This window comes from Lissotriton helveticus, chromosome 7 (assembly GCF_964261635.1).
Source record: "Lissotriton helveticus chromosome 7, aLisHel1.1, whole genome shotgun sequence".
Classification (NCBI taxonomy): Eukaryota; Metazoa; Chordata; class Amphibia; order Caudata; family Salamandridae; genus Lissotriton; species Lissotriton helveticus.
The window spans coordinates 1,441,683,211-1,441,706,914 of record NC_136068.1 but is presented as its reverse complement, the minus strand read 5'-3'; the positions used below and the strand labels follow the sequence as shown (position 1 = coordinate 1,441,706,914).

At 40.7% G+C, this 23,704-nt stretch overlaps 1 protein-coding gene across 1 annotated transcript in view; it reads left to right on the top strand.

Annotated features, from left to right (window-relative positions):
• The window catches only part of LOC144770343 (histo-blood group ABO system transferase-like), a 255,645-nt gene that overhangs the window by 20,171 nt on the left and 211,770 nt on the right, over positions 1–23,704 (top strand). Inside the window, exon 2 of the mRNA XM_078654797.1 lies at positions 19,194–19,328. Within this exon, the coding sequence (XP_078510923.1) occupies positions 19,207–19,328 (122 nt within the window). The 5' untranslated portion in view covers positions 19,194–19,206. The remainder of the gene's footprint in view (positions 1–19,193; positions 19,329–23,704) is intronic.

The following is a 23,704-nucleotide window of genomic DNA, read 5'->3' as shown; positions in this document are numbered from 1 at the left end:
TCACACCAATCAGCTAATCAGAGCACTCCTACTTAAGCAAGCTCTAAACCAATACCAACACAGCTCATGAGATTCAACCAATCACTGGTCTCTAAGCTCCCGCTATCTGACCAATGTCAGCGTGGCTTTTTCTGACGTCAGTATTACTCCTTCTACTGACCCTCCTTTTTTGCAAAACAATATAGTAAGCATGGGCGGCAAATCCGTTACGTCCACGGATTTTTCGGATTTTTGGTGAATACGCAATCCGTGTATTTTACGTATTTTCCCAAAAATCCGACAAAATCCGCGGATGTAACGGATTCCCCCCACCCTTCCCCCCACCCACTCATGTAATGGCGCCAGCAAGCTGCCAGCGCCGTTGTAAAATAGTTACAAAGTTAGCTTGCACAGAGCAGGTGCAGCTAACTTTGTAACTATTTTTCAACGGCGCTGGCAGCTTGCTGGCGCCGTTGGAAACAGTACACAAATGGTCCCTGGAACTTGTTGAAGCTCAAATGCAGTGACTCATTCATTTTTAAATAATAAAATGGAGGGAGGGTGCAATTTTCTCATACAACTTCCCCAGGATTGAGTCCATTCCCGCCGCTTTCCCTGTGGGAAGTGAACCAATCATCCTCCTTACCTCATCCTCCGTAATAGGTGCCTCTAATAATTCCTCTAATAATTCCTTCTCCTCAAGAGACAATCGTTCCCCCGGCAGACCCATTAAATATTCCTCAATTGCTTTCTTCTTACAGTGGATATCTCAGTTGTTTAGGAGAGTGTGAAGCCTCGCTGCACTTGGCTCAAACAGCATTTTTTTAGGCTAATTTGTAGGTGCTCTGATCGGCCTCTGACCTGGCTTTTATACACACAAGAGGCATGCCCACTCGCATGGAAGCCCGTCCGTTTGGCCATGTAGCCACATTGTGTTCGCACGGGTTTCTGCACGTTCACGAGCGTTTTGTACAATAAAACCCTCGCGAACTTGCAGAAACCCGTGCGAACACGCAAAAAAAAAAATACGCTGGGATCCGCGGATTTTGCGTATTGTCGCAATCCGCAAATACGCAAATACGCAGATCCGCGGATTGCCAATACGCAAAATCCGCCCATGCTTACAATATAGCAATGTATTTTGCTAGGTTTTCTTCACCAAAATCATGTTAATAACAACATAAAACAATGCTACCTTGTCCGTTCCACTAAATAAAGAGATAGTCTTAACTTCAAACCAAAGATTCCTACACTTCGAGTAAAGCATCAACCAGCGCTATTCTAGACCCAAACAAGCTACAGGCGCACTTGGTACTCCTCTAGGGATAAGGCCAAAGTTTCACAAGAGGACTTCATTTAAAGAGGTCTTGTTACTCCCCTGGGGATATGGCCAGAGTTTCAGAAGTGGACCTGTCGCTAAAACTCACAAAAATCTATTCCCATATGAATAGTCGCTAATAATACAACTACAGCCTGTTCAGTATCATGACAACAGACAAAGTACTTCTCCATTGTGATAACGTATCCACACTATTCTGCTGCCTACTTCAGGCTAAATACATTATCCCAGGATCTCAGGTAACTCCTTAACAGCAATTCTAGACAACATAGAACAAAACACTAACTCTTCATGTTAGGAAGCAAATAATCAATAATCAATAATCATTACCAAACTAATCAATAATTAACCATCCTCTGCTACCAAAAACTGATCCAGCGCCAATCAGGGATCGATAATCAATAACCTCACAACAGCATCCAATGGGCCCATTACAAAAACTCACCCCACAACACAAAGATCCGCTGAATGGTACTGTAAATCTAATTCCAAGACTAAATACATCAGTGATTCGTTATTCAGGCTCCTATCTAACACTCTAAATAACTAACTGAGCCTGCATATCAACATCTTTTCTCTAGTTGATGGACCTAAAGTTGAGAAGTTGCTGGTAATAATATTAACTATTTATCTATTTATAATTATCTAAATACCCACAAACTTGGTGTAAAGTTATTTCTATTTATCACCAAATAATCTAAGAATAAAAGCTCGTAGATGTACAGCAATGTATTATTCACGAGGTGAGAGAAAACATAACAATGCAAACAGTATCAAACTCATTTCAAAATGAATAAATGTACATGAAGGAGTGGATAGGTGAAGAGACAAAAGTTTCAGAGACAAAAATATATTTGCAAATGATTATGCAAAGTATGAATCATTTAACTAATACTAACCTAAAGAAATAAAAAATACCACTTCTTGGCCAAAGGGACACTAGGGGGTCCCTTGAGATAGATTTCAAGGAACAAAGATCATCAGGATACTTGGCAATAGGACAGGAACAGGAAACCGGTAGGCCTCAGCAAACCGACGGACAGCATCGATCTCCCTCTAAGCTTCTCCCGACGCTGACCTAACCACATCCCTAAAGGCACCCCAGTTACACCCTAAAACCTGCATGTCCAACCCACAGTAGTTGAACCATTTACTAAACTTCGGTCTCTCATTGGTTGATTCGGGGAATGTTCTGTCACACCACCATATTCACAATCACATTTTCTAGTGCCCTCTTTGTTTACTATTCATTCTCATTTCACTATCCACACATTTCCTCAAGTCTGTAACATGTATCTGTTTTTCACATTTTCTATTCAGAATTGCCGCTTTTGACTGAAGAAGTAGGGCGCAGGAGCAGCATTGTAGAAACATAATAAATACACAGACACAGATAGATAGTTGAAGTGGGTACGGGCACATGCGCTCAACTCCATTTTATTACTCTGCTGTTGGTAACAAGTAGAATAGTAATCATGATATCATACACAGATATTCAATTATAAACGGTTTATGACTTTTGCTGTACTAAGGTAGGAGCACTATATGTGAAATAATAGATAGAAGATTCTATCGTAAAGTGTTCATGAGTTGTGGTACAATGAGGTAGGGGCAGTTTATGTAGATCCTGCGATGATGCGTGGTTCAAGCAGAACAAACTGGTATGAATGTCTTTTGGCAACTGAATTTTGCCTTAATAAGGCCACGTGGCGATTATTTATGGTGTACTGAGTTAGTGGTACGTGTGGTGCTCAGCGTGTGCTCACCCTGCGATGATGCGTGGTACAAGCATACTGGTCTGCATGAATTTTGAGGTTAAAAAAAATATAATTAATGGTTATCAATTGCTCTGTAAACTATGTCTACTGATTGGTCTCCATAATAAATTAAACAATTGCATTTCACGCAGTGCATTCTAACTTTCTCAAAATGGGGACGTATGTCTGGTTGCGATGTTAAAGGTGATACCCCAGAGGTACTTGGTATTACCGGTGGTGGAGGTACATTTTGGTGCTGTGTTGTACTTTCTTTGTAAGCATAGTTCACAGGCTGTAGGGATTAAAAGTGCTTGTGAATACTAGCAGTGCCACAGGAGTATTTTTTGTGTGTGCCTTAAATAAATCAAGGCTAAATTCTCTACTGTTGTAGTGTAGATACAAAGCTGAATTGAAGTTGTAAACCCTGTTGTCCTCAGTGTGGATCTTAGGGTGGACTGCATCATCTGCAATCATGATTGAAGTAGAAGATAGAACATATATGAGGCGTACATTTTATGATTCAACTAAATCTATAAGTGATATAAAATAAGTTTTTGAAGGAAGCATAATAAAGGGATATTGTGTAGGGTTTGATAGGTGTTATACTTAGTTTGGTTTGGACTGAGTTAGTGGTATCTGAAACAACAAGGATCTGTGGAGCCTGCAATGATGCGCGGTCCGGGCAGGCCAAACTGATAGTAATGTTTTTTGTCTTGTGAATTCTGCCTTAGTAAGGCCATGTGATAATGATTTTTGGTGCACTGAGTTAGTAGTACCTTTGGCGCTTAGAGTGTTTGTATCCTGCGATGATGTGTGGTCGGGGGGTATGGTAATTGGACTAATGTGTTTTGTCGATTGAATTTTGCATGAATTCCATTGAAAAGGGACAGTATGTCTCACTGTGACATAAAACTGTTCACTCTTCTTTGTGCTGATTTATGGTGCACTGAGTACACCAATTGAGGAATGTTTTTGTGGCATCCTTTAACAAAATGGTCTCTGTCTTACATAAATTAAAGATAACTTGAATGCTGTCCATACTGTAGATGGAAAGCTGAATTCAAGTTGTGAACCCTGCTATACACAGTGTAGATTGAAGGCAGTAGTGACACAAACATCGAGGAAAGCTTTTTTGTCACATACGTTAACAAAATATGAGCATACAGTACAATTGTCTCTGCCTTAAATAAATCTAGAATTAATTTAATGTTGTGTGTACTGCTTGAGCACTTCTGGTATCAAGTGGTGAACTCTGTTGATCGCAGTGCACATTTGAAGGCAGTGCTCAGTACAGACATTGAGGAATGTTTTTTGTCGCATCATTTAACAAAATTGTCTCTGCCTTACATAAATCAAGGCTAACTTGAATGCTGTAGGTAATGTAGATGGAAATCTGAATTCAAGTTGTGAACCCTGCTGTACACAGTGTAGATCGAAGGCAGTAGTGACACAAACATTGAGGAAAGCTTTTTTGTCACATACGTTAACAAAATGTGAGGATACAGTACAATTGTCTGCCTTAAATAAATCTAGAATGAATTTAATGTTGTCTGTACTTCTTAAGCACTTCTGGTATCAAGTGCAGAACTCTGTTGATCGCAGTGTACATTTGAAGGAAGTACTCAATACAGACATTGAGGAATGTTTTTTGTCGCATCATTTAAGAAAATTGTCTCTGCCTTACATAAATCAAGGCTAACTTGATTGCTGTCGGTAATGTAGATGGAAAGCTGAATTCAAGTTGTGAAATGTGCTGTCCGCAGTAAGGATCGAAATGCAGTAGTTGACACAGATATCGAGGAATTCTTTTTGTCACTTATTTTAACAAAAACTGAGGACATAATACAATTGTCTCTGCCTTAAATAAATCGAGACTGAATTCAATATTGTCTGTAGTGCTTCTGCGCTTCTGGTATCAAGTGGTGATCGCAGTGAACATTTGAAGGCAGTACTCAGTACAGATATTGAGGCATGTTTTTGTGTAGCATCATTTAACAAAATTGTCTCTGTCTTACATAAATCAAGGCTAATTTCAATGCTGTCTGTAGTGTTGATGCAAAGCTCAATTCAAGTTGTGAACCCTGCTGTCCGCAGTGTAGATCGAAGGTTGTAATCAGCACAGTTATAGACAAATACTTTTTGTCACATCCTTTTACAAAATCAGAAGACATAGAGTATAATTGTCTCTACCTTAAATAAAGCAAGGCTTAATTCAATGCTGTCCGTAGTGCAGATGCAAAGCTGAATTCAAGTTGTGAACCCTGCTGTCCGCAGTGGAGATCGAAGGCAGTAGTCGATACGGACATGAGTCTGTGGTGCTGTGGCGTTGAGATCGGAATGGGCCTGTATCGAGGAGGCATGTGGTCATGGCGGTAGCCACGTGGCAGAGTGCAAACCTTCGCTGTGGCGGAGTCTCTTCTCTTTGCAGAAGGGAACCACGCCCAAGGCGTAGGCTAATTATTTATAGTCTTATGCTCAATTTGCGTACGTTGGAGCAGTCCACTCTGCTTCTACTTCAAGGGAGGGGGGGAGACAACACAGCTACATGACTGAAATATTCCCCATTGTCTGAGATAATATGGTTGCGTCCACTGTGCAGTACCAATAACATTTCTACACACGGAAAAAAAATTTGGTTTCTAAAGTGTGTTGTGTATAGCATATCATCGGTAGTATTACCAGTGTGTACATTATTGTTGATGTTGCGAGATCTTCCCTTATACATAGTCGTTTGCCACATCTCTGAACATTGAGCTAGTGTGCTGTTGAGGGGATATATTTTTTTGGTAAGGTCCGTTGTCCTGTTTTGCGCTGCGTCTGAGGTAGTAGAGAGGGAGCAGTCAGGAGGGGTAGTTCTTTTGGTGGTGGAGCTAAGTGTTGTTATTTTTTGGGTGTTGGAAGCGTATAATTAGTACCTCTATTACATTTTTGTCTTTAGATATGGGTGTGAGTTGGATGTAATTTACACAGTACATAGTTGACATCCTTACACTAGTTAAATGTTGATATTAATTTGTTATTGGTAAATGGAACTATCACCTTTTTTTTGGATAGCATTGTAGATTTGGTTTGTTTTTGAAAGTTTGGGAAGTGGTTTTTTTTTTTTTTTTTTTCTACCAGAATGTCTAGTTTGTATATTAATAACGTTAGTTGTGGTTCTGGTTTGTAGCGATTTTCTTGGAGGAAGGAATAAATTGAAGAGTGGTAATATTTGCAGTTTTTACTACGTTGAGAATGGGATGATAATTAAAAAAGATAGAAAAAAACAGATATGCTTATTGAACATTATAAATAGGAATTATCATTTAAAAACCTTACAAATTCACTTAAAAACTGATAAGAGAAGCACAGGAGAAAACACGAGGAACAACAGGAAACTGTATGCTACAGACCATTAGAAAATGAGGAAAAGTAAGTGGAAAACAAAGGATCCAAAGAAAAGAAAGGAAATCAGAGAGGCTTTTAAGATTTATAATAAAAAGAATACTTTTACAAGCATAGCGCAAGCGCTGTGCAGGTGAAACAAACAAAAGGTGCTTGTCGCCCTTTTTAAGGATATACTGTTGTGTAATTGTGTGCCGCAACTGCATCTAAATATGTAGAAGTGAACTTCAACAAGGGGTGGGAGGTGACAAGATCGCTTGGAGGGTTTGTGAACGCACACAAATTCATAAGATTGTGGACATGCAGGGCCGGCTCCAGGGCGGTGCGACCGGTGTCACCGCACCGGGTGCTGACTCTTCCAGGGGGCGCCATGTTTGGAAGTATTTTATGGCTTTGAAAGCACCTGCTGCTGCACTGCTGGCCACCTCAATATAAGATAAGATAACTTGGTTATTAATGTTCTTCCTGTAGAGAGAATGAGTTTTGTGAAGTGGAAGTTTTAACTGGTTTTATGATAGCACAGGGAGTTAATGGGCCTGCTGCAAAGAATGTGTACCATGCAGATCACAATGTGCATATGGTTTAAATCGGTCAGTGCTTTTGTCAGAGATCCTTTTCTTACTAGCAGTGTTGATGTTGAAATCCTAAGATGGAACAGTGAACTAATAACTGTCATCAAAGAGCTGCATGCAAACTGTAAGGTATAGATTGGAGCGTTATGAATTTTTCCTCCCTCTTTCATTATTCTAATGTTTCAAAAAGGGTTCATTTTGGTAAAACAAATCCTTTAATTAAATGTAAACCCCGACCATGGGGTTATGTTTTAAATTCTGAGTCTGTGCTTCTCCAAACTTAGGGGCCGATTAGGATGGCGGTGAATCAGCATCCTCCGGGCCGGCAGAAGCCACCGCCGGCCTGGAGGATGCGGATTCACCGCCGCGGACATTTGAAACACCCACCGCCACATTAGGATTGCGGTGGGATCAGTGGCGGACGGCAAGTCCGTCCGCCGCTGATCCGCGGTGTATGCTGACAAATATGGTGGCGGTGTCTGCAAGACACCACCAGCCATATTAGGATGCAGGCAGAAACATGCTTTTCCGCCGTGGAAAAGCATGTGGTCTTTTGTGTTTGGGGGCCCGTTGCGGGCCCCAGGGTTTCAGGAGGTGGGGGTGCACTATGGTACCCCTAAGCATTTACATGCACAAAGCGGCAGGCACCGCGCGGTGCCTGCCGCTTTGTGCATGTTTATGTTTATGTTTATGCAATTTTTATAGCGCGCAAATACCCGGAGGTGTCTCGGCGCTCAGAATACAGACCCATAGCGGTGACAGAAATTATGATGAAAAGAGCCATGTTTTTAGTTTTTTTCTAAAACTGATGAGAGTGGGGGCAGTTTTGATGTGCAGGGGCAGTGTATTCCAAAGTTTGGCTGTGGCAATTGTGAAACACCTGTCACCCCAATTGGCCCTTTTTGTTCGCGGGACTTTGAGCAAATGAGCAGAGGAGGAGCGAAGTACTCTTGAGTGCTCACGTGGACAAAGAGCCGTTCTGAGGAACTGAGGGCCCATGTTGTTAACTGCTTTATATGCAATGCATAGTGCCTTAAATTTTGTCCGGCTCCTGACTGGAAGCCAGTGCAGTTGCCGGATGTGAGGAGAGATGGATGAGAACTTAGGAACGCCCAGAAGGATTCTGGCCGAGGCGTTCTGGACTAGCTGCAGTCGGTTGATGACTTTTTCCTGGGCATTCAAAAGAAGGGCATTGCAGTAATCAGTTTTGGAGAATACCAAAGTGCTGATTAGAGTTTTGCCGGCTGACGAGGGGAGGTAAGGCAGCAGTTTCTTGATCCCTTTCAGGACAAAAAAGGATGAAGAGACCACAGAGTTGACATGGTGGTGAAAGGTCATTTTTTCATCAAATACAACGCCGAGGTTGTGGACCTTAGTGACCGGTTGCGGTGGAGCCACCATTGAGGGGACCAAGTAGGCTCCAGCTTCCCGAATGTCATTGCCTCCGTCTTATCAGAGTTTAATTTAAGACAGTTTGATGACATCCAGGAGCTGATAGCCCGCATTCCCTCTTTAAAGTTTGCCGCAACTGATGTACCATCAGTGTGTACAGATAAAACCAGTTGTGTATCGTCCGCGTAAGTTGTTAGGGCAATTCCGTAAGATTTTATTACCCTCGCTAAGTCCGAAACATAAATGTTAAACAGTGTCGGACTTAGCGAGGATCCCTGTGGGACGCCACAAGGGAGAGAGAAGGTATGCGAGGTGTAATGACCCATTTTTACTGTTTGTGGACGATCAACTAAGAAGGATGCAAGAAGGTCTTTCGCTTTATTTTGAATTCCTAAGGCTGAGACACGGTCGATCAAGATGACATGATCGACCGTGTCGAAGGCTGCAGAGAGGTCTATTAATATTAATACAGCTGCTCCGCCCTTGTCAAGAGTCATCCTTATTTCATCAGCTGATTTTAGTAGCGCAGTTTCCGTTCCATGACCCTGTCTAAACCCAAATTGGGTATCATCCAGCAGGTTGTTGTTATCAATAAATTTCGAGAGTTGTATATTCATTGTTTTCTCGAAAAATTTTGCTGGGAAAGGAAGACAGGCAATGGGACGGTAACTGGCAGGAAGGAGGGGATCAAGATTAGTTTTTTTTAGAAGAGGCTTAATGATAGCCTCCTTCCAGACTGAGGGGTAGATACCCGTTGTGAACATGGCATTACATATAGTCGTCAGAGCAGGGGAAATGGCCTCTGGGATAAGATTGAGAATAGCAGGAGGACAAAGGTCTGAAGGAGATCCTGATTTGGTGCTTAAGACAAGTCGATATACTTGTTCCTCCGTGACAGCTTCGAAGGCCGGGAAACTAGGAGTAATGTTGTGAAGTGGGGGATTCCATATGGTAGTAGGGGGGGCGTGCATGAAGGCTGAAAAAATTGCCGTGACTTTATCTTTGAAAAAATTGGCCAGAGAGTCGCAGAGGGATTGTGTTCCGTCAAAGCGAGGAGTAGGGGGGTTGGAGAGGTGAGTGACCACCTGGAACAATTCTTTTGATGAGTTTTTTGCCTGGTTGATTTGGCAAGTGAAGTAAGATGTTTTTTCTGCGGCAATAAGGTCTTTGTATTTGGGAAGGGCACTTCTATACACAATTTTATCCGTAGGATTATAATAACGGCGCCAGTGCCTTTCCAAATTTCTGCAGTGTTGTCTCTGCAGTCGAAGGGATTCCGTGAACCAAGGGGCCGAGGGAAGTTTTCTGGTGCGATGGGAGGTTTTGAGGGGAGCTAGCTTATGGCAGGCCGTATTTAGGCTGTTAAGATAGTTGATGGAAGCTAGTGAAGGATCGGGTTGGGTAGTGATAATGCTGTCAAACAGCAGAGCAGTGAGCTGGGAAGGGTTGACATTTTTCCAGTCTCTAAAAGTGATGGAGGTCGAGGATGAGGAGGAGGATGGAAGAGAGTTGAGTTTTATAGAAAAACAAACTACTGAGTGATCAGTCCAGATAAGGGGGAACACCCTAATAACGGAAATATATGGGTTGCTGGTGAATAACCCATCTAGGGTGTGTCCGGCTGTGTGAGTGGACTGATTGACAATTTGCTGTAGGCCAACTGCTGCTAGATCGTTAATTAGCGCCGCGGTATCAGGGTCGCATAAGGCTTCAAGATGGAAATTGAAGTCTCCCAGTATGGTGAAATGTGGAGCTCCTGCAGAGACCTCGATTAGGTTATTGAGGTTGTTGAGAAATTTGGACCTGGATCCAGGGGGGCGGTAGAGTAGAATGCCAGAGAATGATTTATTGCCAGAGAGGCTAATAGTGAAGGAGAACGCTTCACACTCACTGTATTTGGAGTCTGTACCTTTGACTTTAAGGTGGTTCTTATAAATGATGGCTATTCCCCCACCCTTTCTTTTGGTTCTGTCCAGCCTGCATACACAATAGTTGTCTGGGGTAGCTGCTTTGAAATCTGGACCTGAGGAGTCGTCGCCCCAGGTTTCAGTGATGAATAAAAGGTCTAGGTTGTGTGACTCAATAAACTCTGAGATTTCCATTTTATGCTTGGGGACAGAGCGCACATTGATAAGTGCTGCTAAAACCTGGGGGGTGGGGGGAATAGAGAGGGTGGGGGCAGTACAGGTAGGGCATTTGTGCGGGCCTATGATAGGGTTCATGTATAGCAGATGCGGTAGAGGGTGTGGCAAATCTGCTAAAGTGTTCAGTTTCCTGAGTTGGTCAGAGGTAAATGTAAAGCATGCATTTTTAACCTTGCGGCGGGTGCTGCTTCAAGCAGCACCCACCGCAAGGTTAAAGATACGGGATGTGACCGCCAGGGTGGCGGTCACATCCTAATTGCACCGGAGGGACCGCCGCTGCCCCTGCGGACGATCCCTCCACCTCGGGGGTGGCGGACGGACGCAGGTCCGTCCGCCATCCTAATAGGCCCCTAAGCTCTCTTAAACCTTGTTGTCTACCTGTATGGATGACATGTGACTCACCTTGTAGTCTGCTGGCTCATGTAACATTTCCTATAACCTGATTTACACACGTGTGATTGATTCTCTCTGTATAATGTGTGGATCACTGACAGAATATCGAGGAGCAAAATATCGCCCTGCCAAAATATCGTGGAGAAAATATAGAATGCCAGAATATCGACTTCCTATCTACAAACAGGTAAGTACAAAAATATCGACTCCAAAATATCGATTGTAAAAAATATAGACAGTCAAAATGTCGATTTTTTTTTAAATGTCTTAAAAGTAATTTAAAATGAATATAATAATAAATATAATTAATTTAAACATACCTAAAATACTTAAATAAACTTAAAATTAATAAATAATTAATGTAACTTAAAAAAATATATATAATAATTTTAATACATATATATATATATATATATATATATATATATATATATATATATATATATATATATATATATATATATATATATATATATATATATATATATATATATATATATATATATATATATATGCCAAAAACTTTTCCTCATCAAAGGAAAAACGGGTCGCACAGCCAGATTTGATTATAACAGCAATCTTCTTTTATTACTCAATATCACAGGGCAATAGCGCAACTGATCTACGCGTTTCGGTGTCTCTCCACCTTGCTCACGATCAACAGGGTTGCCCCACCCCTTTACTTTTTAAAGATTACATTTTTTTTTTTTTTTTTTTTTTCCCTTACTCTCATTTCCTGTCACATGTTGTCCCAAGGATTCTGGTCCTTGTAGTTTACAACTTGTTATTTACAAAAAAAGTCAACCTTTATAGTATTCAAAGTGATGTTATTAACCAAACATCTTTGTCTTGGTTCTTTGTTTGTCCAGTGTATGTTGCCTTCCAATAGGCTGTTGTTATTATTTTTATGCCTTCCAATAGGCTGATTTTGGATTTATAGCCACTGCTGGACAGTAATATGTTTGAATTCTTTTATACTATTTCTGCTTCACAGGTGCACATATAGTTCCTCCGATTGATTTAATCCATTTGGATGCAGGCTCCTCAGATTAATGATGAATCTCGATTCTGCTTGCCTCAGTTTTCTCTCCCGATCACCTCCACGTTCTCCTTTTGGAATTGTTTGTATGCCATAAAATTGTAATTTTTGCCAATCTGCCTGATGGTATTGTTCCATGTGTTTTGCTATGGCATTTGACCGGTCCTTGTGGATTGTTGCCCGCATATGTTGCAGAATTCTGTTTTTCAATTCTACTGTTGTGCTGCCCACATACTTCATTGGGCATGGACATTCAACTACATACACCGTGAATGGAGTTTTGCATGTGATACACTGTCTGATTTGCCACTTTTTTTTGTTTGCCAAGGTCAGCTCTTTTGTAGGTTTGGCTATTTGGCACACCTTACATCCGTAGCACTTCACAAACCCTTTGGTTTTGAGCCAATCATCTTGTCGTTTCTTCTGAAAGTGACTATGAATCAAGTGATCTTTTAAATTTTTGGCACGTCTGTATGTTATCGTTGGATGATTACCCACAATTTCCTTCACTGTGTCATCCAATTGTAGCAGTTTCCAATTTTTTCTTAGAATTTTCCCAATTTTTTCACTTTCTTGGGAGTAGTCCATGATCAAACGAATTTTTCCTTTTTCTGTATCCTCTTCCAGATTTTTTCTCTCTAGACATTCTTCTCTTGTCTTCATCCTTGTTCTATTCAAGCATTTTTGTACGATTTTTTGTGGGTATTTTCTTTTTATAAATCTCTCCATAGTCTGTTTGCTGTTTGCTTCCCACTGGTCTTGTTCGCTGCATATCCGACGGACTCTCAGGAATTCCCCGTACGGTATGCTGTTTAACAATGTTTTTTGGTGGAAGCTAGTCGCTTCAAGCGTGGCATTGGTTGAGGTTGATTTTCTATGCAATGTTGTGTGAATCTGGCGATCTTTAATATAGATTTCAGTGTCCAAAAAGATGATTCTTTCTTTACTCATATTGTAAGTAAATTTCAAGTTTGTTACACTGTTGTTCAATATTTGAAAATATTCCTGGAATTCCGTTTCTGTTCCGTCCCAGATTATTAAAAGATCGTCGATGAACCTTTTCCAGCTCACAATTTTCTCCACTGATGTTTCATATTTCGAATTCCAAGCCATTTCTTGCTCCCACCATCCCATAGTGAGACATGCGTAGGAGGGACTAAAAGAAAATCCCATCGCTGTTCCGTTCCGTTGTTTGAAGATCTCTCCACCGAATGTAAAGAAGTTCTCCTCTAAACAGATTTTGATCATTTCCAGTAACATTTTGTTATGACTACTGAATTCCAGATTTCTTTCCTTTAAGAAAAAATTGCATGCATTTGTTCCCATGTCATTGTCAATATTGGTGTATAACCCAATTACATCCATTGAGATCAAATGATAAGACTCCTGCCAAGGTGTATCCAGTATTGTTCGCAATAAATCATTCGTATCCTGAATGTATGAGTTCAATTTTGCAACAAACGGTTGTAAGAAGTGATCTATATATTCCGCCATTGGTTCCAACAATGACCCCTTGGCGGATATTATTGGTCTTCCCGGGGGATTTTTTTGGTCTTTATGTATCTTTGGCAAGAAGTATATGGTTGCCAATATGGGGTATGTCACTGTCAGGAATTTCCTCTCTGTTTCATCAATAAGTCCTTCTGATGTCCATACACTTAGTTTTTCATCATTTTTGTTCTTAATTTCCACACATGGGTTCTGTTTCAATTTCACATAGTGGTTGGTGTTTCTTAGTTGACGATGGGCTTCTATCATGTATGCACTTCGATCCATTATTATCACGTTTCCACCCTTGTCGGCGACTTTTATTTCTATCTTATCATCCTCAGATAAGTTTTTCAATGCCTTCCGTTCCTCCTTTGTTAGATTATCGTCATCAAAATTCCATTTTAGTTTGTAGATGTCTTGAATCACTGCTTCTTGGAATAAATCCACTTTATTTCCTGGGCTCAATTGTGGGTAAAATCTTGATTTCGGTTTTTTTCCACTCAAACCTGCCCCACGTTGATTTACCACTTGTGATAAGGTGAATTCTTCCATTGGATCCTGGTCAATATTCATTAGAGTCAGCAGACCTTCTGCGTCTTTTATTTGTAACGTGTCCTCATTTGTATCCATTTGGTTGGGTCTTTTTTCCTTTAGTATATTCTCCTTAAAAACCTTTGCCAATTTGATTTTCCTGATGTACAGGTATAGGTCGATCCTGACCTGGGCCAAGTTCATGTGACTTTTCGGGCAGAAGTTTATGCCCCTTTTTAATAAGATAGTTTCTGTGTCTGTTAGCTGTCTGCTTGATAAGTTTATTACTTGTAATTCGTCAAGTATTATTTCCGTCTCTGCCGCATGTTTCTTGTTTCCACCCCTGTTCTCTCTGTTCCACCGCTTGCTCCTTTTGCCTCTTCTGTTGTATTTTTGGCCCATTGCCTTCCCCTTCCTCTTCCTCTTCGCGGTTGGAACTGTGGGGTTGGTCGATTCTGCTCCCAGTATCGCTGTTGCAGCACGAGGCGCATATCCCCTAAAAAAGGAATCCTTTTGTTTGCATCAATCTCATCACTTTGTACTTGTTCCATAGATGCCGTTGAAGATGCTAAGCTAGACATGCTGGACATGCTTGCCCACGCCATTTGTTCCTTTAATCCATCAAATTTTCTTGCAAAGGAGAAAATACGGCCTTCCGCATAGTCATTCGTGTCTCTAAGAAATTTAGAGTGTTTCCGATCCATCACCACCTCTTCATGTTTTTCTATTTCAATCTCCAAGTCTTCTTTGAATTTTGTCATTTCCGAAGTTAATTTTAAAGTGGCAAGCTCTTTTTCCACCTCCTGCAATTCTTGCTTTAATTTTGTCAGGGCTATCTCTATATGTTTTATTAGAATTGCAATTAAACCCAATGAGGAATGCAATAAGAACTCGCCCCACTCCTCTAACAGTTCGTTGGAAGCTTCATGATTGTTTGGCATAAGTAGGATCCTAAGTCCTCTAGGGACCATTTTCGCCTCAAAATATTTTTTCAGCGTGATAATTTCCCATGACTTATTTATTTCCTTCCGACTCAGTTTCTCCCAAGTTTTCAATCTGCTTCTGGCATCTGATTTGCCTGCTCCAGATGCTGCTGCTGCACCCGTTTTTTCTTTTAGGTTGCTTTTATCGAATAATTCATTTACTTTAGCTGTGCGTTTTGCTTCACGCTTCTCCATGTTTGCGCTATTTAAATACTTCTGCCCTTTAATTGATCGTATTATTTCCTACTTGCTGTAACTTTTCAAATGTCGGCCGGTACTTCCACAATTACCCTTCAGTAGTGAACAATGTCCCGCTTTTTCCCTTTGAAAAGCTATTGCGGTTGTGTAACTGGTAACTGGGTTTCCCGCTGCTTAGCCGAAAATACCTTTCCTTTTGTTATTCACACGCGTTCATGCAGCTCACACCGCTTACCGGGATCTTCAGCGTGTGTTCTGCTTCGCGTTGGATTTTTCTTTTTTTCTCTCCTGCTGCTGGTACTCGATGCCTCTCATAGGATCAGGCTACCATTAACTCGGCGTTCACTGCTTCCCGAAATAAATCACCTCCACGTTGGTTCACAGCACGGGATTTCTGCAGCGCTCATGCATGTGCGTTGTCCTGCGGCTGAACCCACGCCGCTCAATTATGCCAAAAACTTTTCCTCATCAAAGGAAAAACGGGTCGCACAGCCAGATTTGATTATAACAGCAATCTTCTTTTATTACTCAATATCACAGGGCAATAGCGCAACTGATCTACGCGTTTCGGTGTCTCTCCACCTTGCTCACGATCAACAGGGTTGCCCCACCCCTTTACTTTTTAAAGATTACATTTTTTTTTTTTTTTTTTCCCTTACTCTCATTTCCTGTCACATGTTGTCCCAAGGATTCTGGTCCTTGTAGTTTACAACTTGTTATTTACAAAAAAAGTCAACCTTTATAGTATTCAAAGTGATGTTATTAACCAAACATCTTTGTCTTGGTTCTTTGTTTGTCCAGTGTATGTTGCCTTCCAATAGGCTGTTGTTATTATTTTTATGCCTTCCAATAGGCTGATTTTGGATTTATAGCCACTGCTGGACAGTAATATGTTTGAATTCTTTTATACTATTTCTGCTTCACAGGTGCACATATAGTTCCTCCGATTGATTTAATCCATTTGGATGCAGGCTCCTCAGATTAATGATGAATCTCGATTCTGCTTGCCTCAGTTTTCTCTCCCGATCACCTCCACGTTCTCCTTTTGGAATTGTTTGTATGCCATAAAATTTTAATTTTTGCCAATCTGCCTGATGGTATTGTTCCATGTGTTTTGCTATGGCATTTGACCGGTCCTTGTGGATTGTTGCCCGCATATGTTGCAGAATTCTGTTTTTCAATTCTACTGTTGTGCTGCCCACATACTTCATTGGGCATGGACATTCAACTACATACACCGTGAATGGAGTTTTGCATGTGATACACTGTCTGATTTGCCACTTTTTTTTGTTTGCCAAGGTCAGCTCTTTTGTAGGTTTGGCTATTTGGCACACCTTACATCCGTAGCACTTCACAAACCCTTTGGTTTTGAGCCAATCATCTTGTCGTTTCTTCTGAAAGTGACTATGAATTATATTATATATACACACCACACCGATCCCGGCAAGAAGCTGGAGGCTGTCCAACGGAGCGGTCCGTTTACAGGGTACTGGAGCCCCTCAATATTCAAAGCACACCTCTTTCCTTGTCAGGGTAGAGAAACAGACACCTTGGTTGAATGCACAAAATTTCAGTTTATTGATGCCAAAAACAACGCGTTTCAGCTTTCGCCTTGATCACGCTGGAAACCCAGCGTGATCAAGGCGAAAGCTGAAACGCGGTGTCCGTTTCTCTGCCCTGACAAGGAAAGAGGTGTGCTTTGAATAAATATATATATATATACATATTATTAACAAAACATATACAATATTTTTACTGTAGTATAGCGAGAGGGTTACATTTACTATTACCACTCCAGTGAGTGCAAAAGTAGGGAAAGCGTTGGATAGCGTAGGGGTAAAAATTACTATTTCCACTCCAGTGAGTGCAATAGTAGGGAAAACGTTGGATAGCGTAGGGGTTTAAATTACTATTCCCACTCCAGTGAGTGCAACAGTAGGGAAAGCGTTGGATAGCGTAGGGGTAAAAATTACTATTCCCACTCCAGAGAGTGCAACAGTAGGGAAAGCGTTGGATAGCGTAGGGGTAAAAATTACTATTCCCACTCCAGAGAGTGCAACAGTAGGGAAAGCGTTGGATAGCGTAGGGGTAAAAATTACTATTTCCACTCCAGTGAGTGCAATAGTAGGGAAAACGTTGGATAGCGTAGGGGTTTAAATTACTATTCCCACTCCAGTGAGTGCAACAGTAGTGAAAGCGTTGGATAGCGTAGGGGTACAAATTACTATTTCGACTCCAGAGAGTGCAACAGTAGGGAATACGTTGGATAGTGGGAGGGTAAAAACTACTATTTCCACTTCAGTGAGTGCAACAGTAGGGAAAGTAAATACTTCATATATAAATAAAAATACCATAAATATTAATACCAATTACAAATTAATTTAAATAATTAACATGTTTATATATTATATTAATAAATCAATTATAAATACAAATACAAATTATTTTTTATTAATAATTACCTAATAATACAAAGTATTTACCAATTAACAATAAATTAATTTACAATTTAAAAATAATTAAAAATTAGATAAAAAAATACAAATTTAAAAAATGTAATTATTTACAATTAAATTACTTCCCACCCTATTCCCCTATAAACCCACAACCCGCTACAGAAAATGAATTACAAAAAATAACATATTTATCAATTAATCAATTAAATGAATTACCAATTATATTTTAATTAATTACCAATTAATTGACAATTAGTTAAAAATATATACCAATAAATAAATTAACATATTTAATTAATTATAATTAAATTACTTCCCACCCTATTCCCCTATAAACCCACAGCCCGCTACAGAAAATAAATTACTAACATTAACATATTTAACAATTGATCAATTAAAAATAATTACCAATTATATTTTAATTAATTACCAATTAATAATTAATTAACAAATAATTCTAAACATATACCAATAAATAAATTAACATATTTAATTAATTATAATTAAATTACTTCCCACCCTATTCCCCTATAAACCCACAAACCGCTACAGAATTATATTACACAACAATTTCAAATAATATTAACTTACTTACCTAAAATTCGATATTTTTGTTGTCTATATTCTGTCTATTCGATATTTTGTCCATTCTTTATTTTTGATTCGATATTAATGCTATTCTACTCGATAATAATACTATTCTAATCGATATTTTGGTAGTCTATATTCTGTCTAGTCGATATTATGTCTATTCTATATTTTGTACTTGATATTATTGCTACTCGATATTAAAAATTCGATATTTTGACTGTACACCATAATGTGTGTGTGATGTAACTTTGACACCCTACACTGGTATAGGTGGCGGTATATAACTAATTAAATACATCTGAGAGAGTGGTTATGGAGACTGGAGGTGGCACTGTTAAAGGGTGGCAGTGAGGGAGCCTGTTGGGGGGGCGCCCGTGGGTGGCGCCAACAAACATTGTTGCACAGGGCGCCACCAGCGCTAAAGCCGGCCCTGTGGACATGCACAGATTCCACTCCGTTCCTTTCCCATCCTGGATATGATTGGAATTGTACTCTAGAAAAGAACTGGAGTAACTCTCTTTTTAGAGTTAGAAGGGGAACAGAAAACTCAATGATTTCCTGGGGGTGTAGAGTAGAAGTCTCGCCACAGGAAAACGTGAATTTGAGCTCTGGGCTACTATTCCTAAATGTGAATGTTATTCCCTGAGTACACGTAAACATTGTGGAAAATGCAGATGTCACATGCTATTCCCAGTGTTATGCCCGGAAGGCATTGACTGCTGCTGCCGCTTTCAGGGGTTACTGGAGGTTTCCAAAAGTGTTACATGTACACCTGTGTACCAGCGTTTCTCAGTGGGTGGAAGTGGATGGCTTATTGTAGGCCAGAGTGAAGACTTTGTTAGCTACCCTGCTCTGATAAACTTCCAAGCAGGAGGCTGTGTGCCAGGCAGGGGCTGGGAATGTACTGCACTTGCCGTTCTAACTGCCCTTCTTCTTTGTTTCAGAAACAGAAAGGTGATGATCGTCACGCCCTGGCTGGCTCCTGTGGTATGGAGTGGGACTTTCAACAGAGACATTCTGAACCAGCAGTTTAAGGACAAGAATTGCACCATAGGCCTGAGCGTGTTTGCCCTTGGCAGGTACGATCAGATGTGAAACTATTCCTTTTGCATTGTTTTAACATGATTCACGGGCAATCAAAATCTTTCAGAGAAAAGGTGAGTGCATTCACAGGATACACACCGCTTATGCAACTGTGAGTACCGGAGGAAAATGGCGAGCCTCGAGTTTGTGGAAAGGTTCAGATCATAAGCACTGAACATCTTGTTTCTAAAAAAAATGTCACAAATAACCCTATCCAAGAGTTTCTTCCCTAACGAGTTTCTTCCCTAACGAAACCACATACTGGACACATAAACCGGGTTTGGGCACAGCCGGGGTTATTGCTAGCACTGTATTCAGTAGGACCACCTATTTGAAACCAGAATGGTTTAATACCTGATTTTTCTTAGTGTCTTTTGAGCAGTTTCTTTACATCCAGTGTAAGGCATCCATCCTGGGAGGTAGGGCATTGATTAGTTCTCACAATGAATACTCAGCACTTGGCCTCTCCTCCCAGGGCTCATGCTAGGGGATTACAGATGGAACCCTGGTTCCAGTGAGGAATGGAATAGAAGTAGGGGAGTTGGTAATTCTGGCTACAATTCCCCTGCCTGTTACCCCATCAGCCCCCTCCCCTCAATAGGTTCTCCTAAAGATTTCGGCTGCTTTCAGCAGCTGGTGTCACTGGGAGTTTTATGATGAATCTTGGAATCCTGGTGGAGTGGTAACACCTGTTACCAGCTCCATCAGAGATTAGGAGGAACTCGAAATGGGGTCCCTGAAGTCTGAAAAGAGCCATGACCGACAAAGAGAGCAGAATTCAGTGCTGAGAACCGCCTCCCCTGGAGACTAAACTGAGAGGTATCCATTTCATGCAGAACATCGAAGGCACTGCTTCATGGAAGCATATTTTGGTTAAAGTTCATTCTTTTATATATGGCGACCTAACAGCAAAATGTACTGTGCTCTTATGCCAACTATTTAGTCTTCCTTTCCTTAAACAACATGTGTTTACAAAGTTTACAAAGGAATAATTAATGCCAGCCTGAGGGAGAGGTTGCAGGTGAAACAATCTATTTCAGTTGCGAAAGCCAAACACTTCTATACTGATTATCAGGTGCTCTATAATACTCCGGGGGGGGGGGGGGCAGGAAGATAGTGCAATGTAGAATGAATAGTACTAGCACAAATAAAAGGCGAAGAGACATGGCTTATAAAATAGCTATGGGTGACTGCAAGAGACCACATTCTGGTGCCTTGCAAAACAGATAAGACCAGATAACAGTCTAAGGGCCTAATTTATGAAAAGTGACGCATCGCTGTGTGAAAACAGCGATGCGTCACTTTTCATTGCACCCTCCTTGCGACATGCTGGATGCGTCATATTTACAGTATGACGCATCATGTCGCAAGGAGTTACAGATGCGTCAGTATTTCTGCTGTATCTGTAGGCGCAAAAATGACGCATTGCTGGAGTGTGTCACAAAAGAGATGCAACTCCAGCAATGGGTCATTTGAAATGGGCAAGTCACATTAAAAATCTGCCTGCGTCAGTCTTACGCCTAATGTGAGGCAGGCGTAAGATATTGACGCATTTGCGTCCTAGAAGTGGTGCAGTGAAATCTCATAGATGTCACTGTGTCACTTCTACGATGCTTACTTGCGTTGGAATTCTTCCCCTGCATATATTATACCTGGCTCAGGTATAATATGGCGCAGGGGTTTACAAAGTGACCCATCTACCTAGATGCGTCACTTTGTATATATGATGCAACATGGCACATTTTTTACGCTGCTGGTGCGACATAAATTGTGACGCACCGGCGGCGTATAAGTGACGCAAGGGCTCATAAATAAGCCACTAAATGTCTGATTACGGCATGTGTGGCTATGGCTCATTCCTACCAGTCTTTCAGAGTGACTTTCCTATTTGACTTTCACATGTCTTTGCATTGGGGTGGCCTTTTGTAAGTGCCTGTGCTGGGTGCAGTTGCCACAGTTTCCTGTTGCATTGTACATCAATCCCAGAATGGTGGCCAGTACACCTAGACTTAGTGTCTGCTGGCATAATGATGGTGGTCATGGGCATATATGCTGTTGGTTGGCTGCTTGATGGCTTCCGCTGAAATATTCCTATGGCCAGCATGGCTACCCTCTCAGGAAATAGATGTGATATTTGACACTATTGCAAGAATAATGCAGACAAGCCGGCAGATCTGCATTGCACTGCCTTAATGATTGTTGAATGTATTGCTGTCGATGGCAAGAATTTAGATTATTGCTTTACTGCTGTGCAAAATAAGCATGTAGAGGATTACTCTTCTCTCATACTTTTAGCTTGTATCCACACTTGGTTCTATTTTTCTTCAAAATCTTTTCATCTCTGTTGACCCAGGTGCATTTGTCATGTGCCATTCTGCTCTTGATTTTATCTCTCCGATTGGCCTGGTGTATTTCCCACTACAATCTACCTGCGTCACGATGAATATTTTGTAAACCCGTGGCTCCGCCGGAAGGCTTTCTAACCTTTCCCGCAGACTACTGTTGTACACAAGACACGGTGCACACAAAATATTGTACCTTGGCAGATGACCTCACCCAAAGCAAACACCTCCCTCTCCCTTAGTTTACAAAGTATGCAAGAATAACTTGTTGGCCGTCCTTTGTGTTGATTCCTACATAAAACCAAAACTGTGCTCTATTCGCTGAATATCTGACAAGGTAATTCCACCTATTAACACCTTGAGGAAAGTTAACGTTTGTTCTGGTGCAACATTGTTAAGTTAATACGCGCTACGTTTGGTTTCACGTTGTGCCATGCAGACAGAACTTTACTAAATCCATCGCTGGGTCTGTTGATAGCCTCACGGTTTTCGAAGATGGTCAATTTTTTGTAGCACTTAAGGGGAATATACTCCTGGCAAGCTCTTGGAAATTCACTGAAATATTTTTATCATATCTACTCCTCTCGACCAAATCGGGCCTCCATGGCTGATTGTATATTAACAATTGTACGCATGTGCATTGTCGTACATATATCATGATGGATAGTCAAGTGGTTTCTTGATGTTCCTTTATTCATGTAAGATGGTAACAAGATGTAATGAAGATAACCCCACCAGGAACAGGATGGTCACTGCTCAGCCCACTCTCTTCAACTGTCATTCCACATACACACCAGGCACACTAACATTCTATTCACTCTGTCATCCAACATTCAACATTCTACACTGACATCACATTCATACAGGCTGAGTAGATGCAAGGGGATAATCTAATGTACAACATGCATGTATTTCTATTTTCGGAATAGATTACTCATATTGTATTCCAAGCTTGCATAATGAGATTTGGCAAGCCGGCCAAATATTGCATTCCTTTGGAATGCAATATTTAAAATGTTGCGTAATGGTATATTGCCAAAGAAAAAACACAATTATATTTCGAGGTGAATTTAAATGTACATTTTTAACTTTGTGCTAACATAACGTTTAATGTATTAAAGAGTTAACTACTAGGATTATATTACTGTGGATGTTATCTTTTGGAGAGGTTTAAAACCAGTTTGAGGCATTGCCATACACGTGAACGGAGCCACTCAAGTTAGGGTTATCTCCGTTTAACAACATTAAATGTTGGGCGTGGGCATAATTATTCTGCTTCAGGCTTCACCAATGATGTAAAACGCAGCATTAAATATTATGGGGTCTCAGGCAAACTATTAAAATCATGCTAGTTGCTACTTGCCGAGCAGGCATGTCACTGTTTTGTTATGCATCTATTTGTAAAACCAAAATAGCCCACAACCAGTAAGGAACAGTAAAATGAAAAGAATAATAATGTTAGGTATTTGCTACTGGTAGCTTTAGCTTTCCAACAGGCCTCATGTCGTAATTTCCTTAAAAACAAGCATTGCCATAGCCAATAGGTCTCGCCTTTGGGACCTTATAAGTGTTTAGTTATCCAGCACAATATCCTTGGTACAACAACATCAACTGTTGCATGGCAAAACCCTTATAAGGTCCCAAAGGCGAGACCTATTGGCTATGCCAATGTCTGTTCTATATTTTTATTGGTTCTAGCAAGTTTCCTGTACTTACCAATGCTTGTTCCTTGTCTGCTTCTCTTATCAATTTCCTGTAGCCGAAATACTATTAACATCCTTTTTGGTGGAATTATCTTTTTATTACGTTTTGCCTCTTTCTGCTTTTTTGGCTTTCTGTGATACTTTAAATTAAATTAGCAGATTTATATAGCCCAGTGTATCACTCGAGAGATTAGGTGATTTTCCCACAAATACAGGATGTTGCGCACCTGAGACTAGAACCGGTTTCCCCAATTTCCTAGTCAGCAGTTCTGGCCATTGTACCACATCCACTCCACTCCCTTCATATTTGTTTCCCCTGTTACTAGA